This window comes from Phalaenopsis equestris, unplaced genomic scaffold (assembly GCF_001263595.1).
Source record: "Phalaenopsis equestris unplaced genomic scaffold, ASM126359v1 Scaffold000107, whole genome shotgun sequence".
Lineage (NCBI taxonomy): Eukaryota > Viridiplantae > Streptophyta > Magnoliopsida > Asparagales > Orchidaceae > Phalaenopsis > Phalaenopsis equestris.
The window spans coordinates 2,713,339-2,723,589 of NW_018164549.1; the positions used below are offsets into that span (position 1 = coordinate 2,713,339).

General features: G+C 38.3%; 1 protein-coding gene across 4 annotated transcripts in view; it reads right to left on the minus strand.

Annotated features, from left to right (window-relative positions):
• Window positions 1-9,582, minus strand: part of LOC110020783 (U-box domain-containing protein 4) — a 17,218-nt gene extending 7,636 nt beyond the window's left edge. For 3 of the 4 annotated variants that reach the window (XR_002293563.1, XM_020719005.1, XM_020719006.1), the window contains exon 1: window positions 8,101-9,582. Coding sequence is in view for 3 of the 4 variants with exons in the window: in XM_020719005.1 (XP_020574664.1) it covers window positions 8,112-9,452 (1,341 nt within the window). In the remaining variant the exon portion in view is untranslated. The remainder of the gene's footprint in view (window positions 1-8,100) is intronic. The other variant, XM_020719003.1, reaches the window with a different exon arrangement.
• Window positions 9,583-10,251: the final 669 nt, after the last annotated feature.

A 10,251-nucleotide genomic window follows, 5' to 3' on the forward strand; every position in this document is an offset into this window, starting at 1 on the left:
GTTGTTGCGGAATTTAGATATATCAGTTGTAGTGGTATATATATAAATCAAACAGGAGAAAGATCGACGAAGCAAAAAATAAAACGAGAAAATTCACACCAGAAAAAAGTAACACAGCTGAACACACAGATTTAAGTGATTCGGCAAATTGCCTACGTCCACGGAGTTGCATAGGATTTTACTACATGAATTACTACTTGAGAAATTTACACCAGTCGATCACCTCGACTTACAAGAGAAATCTTTCACTTCATTGCTCTCTCTTCTTCTCTCTCTGTTTTTCTCTCTCTACATCGAGATACACCGAAGAAACTCTGCACCGAGATACACCGAAGAAGACTACACCGAAGGATACACCGAAGAAGATAAACTTACCAGAGAAATAAACTCAATTTCTCTTCTGCCACAAGCCACCAAGAAGAAGCCAAGAGAGAACAATCTTCTTATTCTTCTTTCTTGCTTGCACTTCTCTTCCTCTATCCCGAGGAAACCCGAAGGAGAACACCAAAAAGGACCGTAACTACTAAACTACAGGAGGCCGCTCCTTTTCACGATAAAAGGAGAAGAAGAGATGCTTCCAGGCTAAAGAAAGGCGGGAGACACAAACGGAGGCTGGAGACGCGAGCGAAGGCGGGAGCAGTTCGTGTAACAGCAGGGTCGCGGGAGATGTTGCGACGATTCGCGACAGAGGAGCGGGAGTTTCGCGATCGGCGCAGCGAGGCGGGACTGAGAAGCGATCGGACAGGGCTCCACACTAACAAATTTCCCACTTGGAGACCGGTACACCTGCTACAACTTCTTCTTCCTCAAACTGATATCCTCCATTAGCGGTGTCGTCTTTTTTCTTCAAACATGAATTCTCCACCTCTGCAACTCAAAGCTTCTGCCTTCACTCCAGAAGACCAACTGAAGTTGCGCACAACTTCAATTTCTCAAGAGTAACACTCTCGGTTAACATATCAGCAGGGTCAACATAGCTTTGCACCTCCAAGTTATTTCCTGGATTACTCTTGTCTCTGCTTACAACTCTCACTGCATTGACAATTTCATGCCTCTGCTGAAAGTCTTTTTCAATAAGTCATGTCTTGTACTTTTTACTGCCGTCATGCTCAGTTTTCACCTGGTACACCCACTTGTTGTGTAATGTCTTCTACTCTGGTGCCCACTTGCTCGAAATTTCATCTTACAAGATTTCTTCATAGCTCTGTGGTTCTCCACCATCTGTCTGTAGAACAATAGGAATGGGTGCCCCGGACCCACTCTCCTCTTCACTTTCATCATCAACAGAACTATGAACTGTCAGCAATAGTGCATATTATACTTTTTCATATAACACATTTGCGCTATCATTCTTTATTTTCTTGAAATTCTTGCAGTTCCTCTTTATGTGGCCAGTCTTGTCACAATTCCAGCAGGTTGTCTGCTGACCATATTTTGATTTTGATCTTGATCTCCCTCTATTTGAGTTATTGTCTTGTGATCTCCCCCTGAAATCAACATTCAGTATCGAACTCAAACCTGAGATATCGTCAGAATCTTTTTTGCACACCTCATCAACCAAAATCAAATCACGAATATCATCACATTTCAGTTTAGATTTACCTGCAGAATTGTTAACTATCATCCTCATGATTTCCCAACTATTAGGCAACGATGCCAACAATATCAGCACACGTATCTCATCATTAAAATCAATTTCAACAGACGACAATTGATTTGTGATAGTATATAGTGATTTGTGATAGTATTGAAATCATTCAGGTGTTGAACAACAGAAACACCTTCCGTCATTTTCAAGTTAAATAACTTCTTCATCAAGTACACATTGTTATTTACTAATGACTTTTCATACATACCATATAAAATTGTCATAAGATTTGCAGTCGTCCTTCCTTTGACGACATTGTGTGCTACGGACCTCGATAGGGTCAATTGAATAACCCCCAAAACTTGACGGAAGATGAACTTTCTTCCTTTAGAGGTAGTCCTTTATCTGCATCATTCAATAACCAAAATTTGTGTCATCAAATTTCTCAATTCTTGAAACCTTTACTTCATCTGCAACCATCATTCTTCCTCAGATCAGGAATAAAGCTCTGATACCAGTTATTGCAGGATCTAGATATACCAGTTATTGTGGTATATATATAAATCAAACAGGAGAACTATCGACGAAGCAAAAAATAGAACGAGAAAATCCACACCAGAAAACAATAACACAGCGGAACACACAGATTTACATTGATCGACAAATTGTCTACGTCCAAGGAGTTGTAGTGGATTTTACTACTTGGGGGAATTTACACCAGTAGATCGTCTCGACTTACAAGAATAATCTCTCACTTCATTGCTCTCTCTTCTTCTCTCTCCGTTCTTCTCTCTCTACACTGAGATACACCAAAGAAACTCTACACCGAGATACACCGAAGAAGATAAACTTACAAGAGAAATAAACCTAATTTCTCTTCTGCCACAAGCCACCAAGAAGAAGCCAAGGGAGAAAAATCTTCTCTTTCTCTTTCCTTCCTTTTGCCGCAAGGAACTGCTTGTACTTCTCTTTCTCTATCCCGAGGAAACTCGAAGGAGAACACCAAAAAGGGCCATAACTACTAAACTACAAGAGGCCGCTCCTTTTGACAATAAAAGGAGGTGAAGCGATGCTTTCGGGCTAAGGAAAGGCGGGAGACACAAATGGAGGCGGGAGGCGCGAGCGAAGGCGGGAGCGGTTCGCATAACAGCTGGGTTGCTTAAGATGTCGCGACGATTCGCGACAGAGGAGCAAGAGTTTCGCGATCGGCGCAGGGACTCGGGACCGAGAAACGATCGGACCGGGCTCCACACTAATAAGTGTGATTATGCCCGCTTGATGGCCTAAGCAACTATGTATTTATGGTTAATTTAAAAAGAATAAAAGAACGGATTTTTATTTTCCAATCTCATTTATACTCCATTGCCATTATTATGACTGACCCTGATTCAGTTTGCCTGAAACAAGATTTGATTTTCAGTCCCCTATTATTGTATCTTAAGGTATGTTTGAGATCACTTTTTATTATCTATTTTTGTTTTTGTTGTTAGTTTGTTTTGTTTTTCTTTTATTTTCTGTTTTATGTTTTTAGAAAATGGGTTTGGTACTGTTAAGATTTATATGTTTCTAAAAATAAAAAATATAAAGCATTTTTGGTTGAGTATTTTTTTTTTTTTTAAATATATTTTTTATAAAATGATTGAGTCCACGTGTACTCCAATATTAAACTCTGTCATTCGTGGCGTAAACAATATTTTCCTTTCTCCACCCAACACAAAGCATTATGTGTGAGCGGGCGGGCGGCGACTGCGGCTGACAAGGGCCGGCGACAGGCGGGGGTGGTTGGCGAGGGTCGGCGACAGGGGTCAACGACAGGCGGCAGCAGGCAGTGTCAGGGGCGAGCGACAACTCTCGGGAGGTGGTGGGGGTCTACCGCTAGCAGAGGCTGGTGGGGGCCGCAACTGAAGTGGCGACGGGGTAGACGAATGGTTCTTTTGGTGTTTTAAAAAAAGCTAAAAACATATATTTTTTTTGTTTTTAGTATTTTAAAAACATGTGTTTTCCCAAAAAAAAAAATAATAATAATAACAAACAGACAAGCAACACAGTTTTTATATTTGTTTTCTATTTTTAATTTAAAAAAAAAACAATCCCACACAACCCTTAATTTTTTTCTATATATAACTATCTTTGCTACTATATCACACTTTCAAAACAACTAACATTTAAATTAAGAAAATTTACATACGAAGAACCAATGTTTTAAAAGGCATGGGTGTTGAGCAGAGCATTTTAGTTGTTATAGGGCGTGTAAGCCTCAAGGCGTTAGGCGTAAGCCATATAGTATAAAAAAAAAGAATGTAAAAATTAAGAGAAAAAGTAAACTATTTGTGCATAATAAAAAAATTAAATACAAACAAAACAAGTCTTCTAGGATTATAATCTTCAATACATTAGCAAAAAACCATTACAAAAAGTAGAAACATATACAAATAAGTAAACGTGTTTGAGTCAAACAATAAATTTATAGTCATTTGATCTCAATCCTTGAAGATTATTCATTCTTCAAATTCATCAACAAAATCTTTATCGTTTTCGCCAATAGTTGTGCCCAAATTATAACTTGGTACTTTGTATTCTCTGCATTCATTGTTCAACTTCATTGAAATCATCATCATGTTCAATCTCAGGTGCATTCATAGTTTGTTTCTACATATCATTGTTGCCTAAATTATAAACACAAAAAATGACATTCGTGAATATTTAGGATCTTTTTTCTATAAAAAATTTATAATGCATATTTATGTGATGAACAATTAAATGTAAATATGAAACTTATTTGTTCTTTCATTTATTTTCCTTTTCTCGTGTGAATATGTTATAAAAATATCATTTCTTCATTGTGTAATATTTTATGATTCTTCATTTGCATTTTTGTTGCAACATTTCTTATTACATTAATATCAAATATTTTTTTGTCTTCACTCATCCAAGAAGGTTCATGTGGAAACACTGGATCCTCTTTTTCAACAATCCACCCATCAGCAGAGTCTATGTCATTTATCAATATTGAATCAAAGTTTTATTTTCTTCTTATATTTTTTCTCCCCAATCTAATATTATATCTTACATATACTAGAGAATTCAAACTTTTGTGCTCCAACCTGTTCCTATTCTTATTAAGAATCTAAGATAAAAAATATTATTATTAAGAGATAATTATAAAAGAAATTAATAACAATTTTAAATTTAAAAAATAAAAATTATTACTAATTCAAAAGTGCTCCAATTTTTTTCATAATCTGATGAACTGCAAGTTAGGCTAAGAACTCAAATAACAAAATCCGTTAACTCAAGTATTTTTCCACCAAATCTCATCCACATATCAATAGGAGATCTCAACTTTCTTGAGTTCATAATAACTTTACTCTCAAAGTCTCCTCGTAAGTTACAAATATAAGTCTAGTTGAATATCAGCTCTAAGATGATCTTCATAATCCACCATTCTTTCCATACAAACTGCATGTAGTGGTTTATGAAGTTGGATTTCCCATCTTGCATCAATTTTCCTTCAAATAGATCTATATTTACTTTCATTATACCCACAATTAAAAGCATTTTTTTTATTTTACTGAATCCATTAACTTATAAGTATAACCCATGACTGACTTTTCTTCTCAGTTAACCTCTCTTAGAACATTTACAAGAGACACAACATTTTTTATACAATAAGCAAGATGAACCCAAAAATGTGGATTAAATAAAAAAACAACTTGAGCTTTTATACCTTCTATTTTCTTTGCTGATTGACTAGAAAACTGAGGTTCTGAGGAAAACATTGCCTGAAGTGGTTACTTCTACTTGTAAATGCTTTGAAGGATCAAATATGTCGTAGCAAACCGTGTGATGACTAGACAAACAAATTCCCTCTCCTTTGCAAAAAATCTCATTAAATCAAGAACCCATGTGCGCCCAAAAATGAATTTAATAACTTGTTTTGCTTTTGCAAGTGCGCTCTCGTGAATATTCAACTTTTCAATATCTTCTAATATTATGTTAATACAATGTGCTGCACATGCTGTCCTATACATATGTTGTCTTTACTCTATTATCGTTTTACCTGCATTCACATAGTGTGAATCATTATCTGTTATAATTTGCACCACATTTTTCTCCCACTTTGACAATCACGTCATCCAAATAAGTGAATACGAACTCATAACTATTTATAACATTAGAAACATCCACAAATTTAAGAAAAAAATTCTCAGTTGGACTGTTCATAAGAAAACTAATCAAAGCTCTACTTTTTTCATATGTCCAACTGTCTGACATAATTGAGCTCCTAAAAAATCTTATTGATTGTAACAACCTCAGCTTTGAATATCCAAGTTCTCAATTCATGCATTGTTGGCGGAAAATCAGGACCAAAATTAACAACTGCTTCAAACATATACATGTAATATGGGCCATTATTAACATTAAACATCAATCCAGCTGAGTAGCAAAATTTATCAATTGTCCAACATGCTTCTTTTCTTTCATTTTTTTTCCACTTGAAATATAAAGTTAAATTCCTTGCTTGTGTTGCAGTGAAAGAAACTATCGGACCTCTTACTTTAGGTGGCCTCTAGAAGGAGTCAACTAATAATAAATTTATAGCATTTTGACCATCACCAATATTTGTTGCACTGCTTCTAATAACATCTAATACACTGTCACATTGTACTTTGACTTTTTCATCTTTTTTCTAACGCTTTCTTGCATCACTTTTGAACTTCAGTAGGGGCTTTAATGCACGGTTTAATGCCCTTGTGTGTGCCGACAGAATATTATTTTATCTTATTTATTGTTCCTCTACATACTCGATTGTAAAACTTACATCTCAAATATTTGTCATTGAGCATGCTTGTTATATATTGCCATGCAAAATCTTTCTTGCTAGTGCGACTATTACTGACCACACAATTCTCTCATTTCATTACAATTTAATAACTAATCTAACACATTAAAAAAAATTTCATATCAAATAAACCTCTAGCAAATCGCAAATAAATTAAAAAAAAATTGCAATTTACTATAAACATAAAAAAAAATTGTGGTTTATTGTAGCTAGAGTGATCTATAGCAAATTTTTAACATGAAATAATTTTTTTTGCAGTTCACTGTAGCAGCAACAATGAAATTACTATAACTACGGTGAAATGATCAATTAAAGACTAATAAAAGCTTAAAAAATCGTAAAAAAAATCAAAGTTTACTTGGTTGTGCGGCTGTGGGACAAACAATGCAGGTGCGGGAAAGGAGACGATGCGAGTGCAGGAGAGGGAGAGAAGGAGACGCTGCGCATGGAAGTAATGAAGCAGACAAGCCTGCTAACAGGGGACCACTTGCGTGAGAGATGAAGACGACGCAGATGAATCTGCGTGCGAGACGAAGCAGACGAGCTTGTTGTAGGATTACCTTTGTGCAAGGTGCGAGGGAAGAAACAGACAGCTGCGGGATCTTCTGTGACTCTGCATGAGATGGAGGAAGCAAAGGGCCTGCGAAAGATGACTACGAGCAGGAAAAGCTCGAATCGGATAGGTATGCCTTGAGGTTTTCTTTCATCAAAGCACCAGACGCAAATTTTCGTTTAGTATCTAATTAGAACTACTGAAATACTCTTTTTTTTGGAGTGGGAGTTTGGTGGGGGGGGGGGGGTGGGGGGGTTTAAATTGGACACTAACGCAATAAAAAATCATGTAGAATTAGGGATTTTTTACACTTTTTATTCGACTATAAGGCGAGGTGTACATCCCGTGAGGCAAGTATTGCATTCCGACTGTCATAAGCCCCGCGAGATTTGCGCCCCCTAGTGGGCTTGGGGCGAAAGGCATTAAGGCCCGCCCCAGGGCACACCCAAAAATGTCTTTTTAAACAGAGCATAGAACACAAATCTTATGTATTTAATATCTCACATCTAAAGTTTCAAATTTACATGCATAGTACTTTGGTGCTTTAAACCTATGCATGAAAAGGTGCGTTTAACTTTTAAAAAGTGGCAACATTACTATTTTTATATGTGTATTAAAATTTAAGTGCTTTGTGTGTGAATATGAAATTTTAGGTGTGAGGTACATAAATACATTAGAATTGTGTGCTATGCATGTAAATTTCCCTTAATTGGGGCATTCACACTTTTAAAAAGTGGAAATAGTGCTACTTTTCAATGTGATATTAAAAAGTTGAGTGTTGTGCGTGTAAATATGAAAGTTTAGGTGTTAGATAAGTAAATACATTAGAATTGTGTGCTACGTGTATGAATGCACCCATAGTTTTGAAAGAGAAAATATGTAAGTGCTACAAATGTCAATCACAGTATCTGATAACTTGGAAGCAATATAAGCTATACTCACTAAAAACTCATCAAAAACGCAAATTACATGCAAGTATGAATTATAATTGCTAAAAGAATTTCATATAAAAACTAGTAAGGCTGCCTCACTTTTAGAATTCTAGCAAATAATTAAAGGCTATAATTTGATACCAACTGAAAAAACTTGCACTAGTATTCTGAATTCTATCCATACCGATTGCGGATTCAAGAAAAATCTGGATCTGAGCTGAGTTGCTCTACACTCAGCCTATCAAACGCATCGACGAAGGTTGGGATATTATAAGCCTCAACTATCAGCTCTCTGAATGCTGGATCTTCTCCAAAACTCATCAAAGCTTCTGCTGCCAAATCCCTCAACTCCCCCGAAACATCAGTCAACAAATTAATTACAAGAGGAATTCCACCAGCCTCTGCCATGGCCGTTCTATTAGCTTCTTCATAAGCTAACTGAGAAATAGTCCCCATAACCTTCACCCTAGTATCAGCACTCCCATGCTGCAAAATCTCCATTAAAACAGGAATTGCACCAGAATCTCTAACCACAGGGATGGAGTGCTTGTACCCAGCAATATCCCAGAACACATCCACAGCAGCTGACTTAGCCTCTTCATCACAGCCACGGAGAACCCTCACCAATTGTTCCGCAATCACCACCGCATTTTCCTCAACCACAGCTAATACGCAGAAAACATCTTCCGCTATTTCTCTACCAAGTGGCTCGGTGCCCTCAAGAAGCTCCATATACATCGGAATAGCACCAGCTTCAGCTACAGGCCGGATACAATCTACATGAGAAGCGATTATACCAAGCGCATTAGCAGCGGTTATCTTTGCCGACTGGTCTCCTTCTCGAAACAGTTGCAAAAGAGCCGGAATAGCTCCAGAATCTACAAGCATGTGTCGAACCCTCTTCGAAATTCCGAGAAGCCCAATACCATGCGCCGCCTGTATTCTTGAAGTCATTCTACCAAGTGAAATCGCCTCAATCAAAAACCTCAAAGCACCAGAACTGATGGCAACCCTCCTTACTTCTCTAAGCATCACCATCGCGCTGAGAATCTCCAGCAAGGGCTTTCTCGTATTATCGGAGCAAGAAGAGATCAGTTCAAGAATGACATCTAATCCACGGTTTTTCGCTAGGGTTACGCGATTAGTGCCGTCGAAGGCTACCAGGACGCTGAGGAGACGAAGCAACGATCTCCGAATCCGATCATTCGATCCCGGAAGAAGCCCTAGGATGATAGAGATTGCGTCGTACTGACCAATTATGGGACTAAAAGGGGCGCCGGCGCGGCGAGCAAGCCGGCGGAGGGAAAACGCAGCGGCTTCTTGAATTGACGGATAGAAGCTGCTGAGGAGATTGACGAGGATAGGAACGATGTCTATGAGGGCAGAATCAGGCGCGAGCTTGGAGAGTCGAGCGAACTCGTAAATGGCTCTCGATTGACGCCGCTCGCAGTTGCAGACGATCACGGCGGAGAACAGGCGGACCTTCTCGTCCCAACCGGTGGCGTCTTCTCCGACCATCTTCTCCGGTGGATTCATGGCTGCTCAAAAAGATTTCCGAGCTCGGTAATTTGCAGTGAGTTTAGCGAAACATATCCCCGACGTTGCAATTGCAGAAAGACCCCAACACTACTTGCAAGATTAGAGTTAGGCGTGTACCAAGCCCAAGCCCGAGCTAAAAATTCAATTTTTAAGGAAAACGTAATGATGGTCGAGCAAGTTAGAGGACCCAAAGATGTCTTACCAAAAAATGCATCAAAAAGAGTAGTGATGGGTTAATCGATCCGGCAAGTGAGCCAATAGGTCTTGATACGCCAACAATAAATTTTCATCATCCGGCACGAATCTCGGTGCAATTTTTTGAACAAGATAAATTCAATATTCGATTAAGAGTCATCTGGAGCTCCGATTTCAGCAAACTTATAGTCAACTGATCAGCTCGATGAGGCGGTCCTAATGATATGAAAGTCGGTCCAATTCGAGTCAAATCAAGCCCGGATCAAATCATTAAACTAGTATTGGAGGTATTCCAGAGGCATTTTAAAAGGCCAAACGGATGTCAAATTTAGCGAATTTGTAGTCAAATCGAGCGTCTCGAAAAGACGAATCCAACGAGCCCAAGATTGCTCAATTCAGACATCGTTAAGGCACTCAAATGTCCATCAAACGTCATATGATCAAGGGAGCTCTCCGGACCGTCCGATCAAAATGGTTCATATTCCTGCATTAATTGCACTCAAAACACTATAAATAGAGCCTCACCCCTCACATGAGGGGGTGGAGGCTTAAGAGAGAACTTGAGGCTTTGAGAAGGAGCTCAAGTCCAAGATCATCCTCG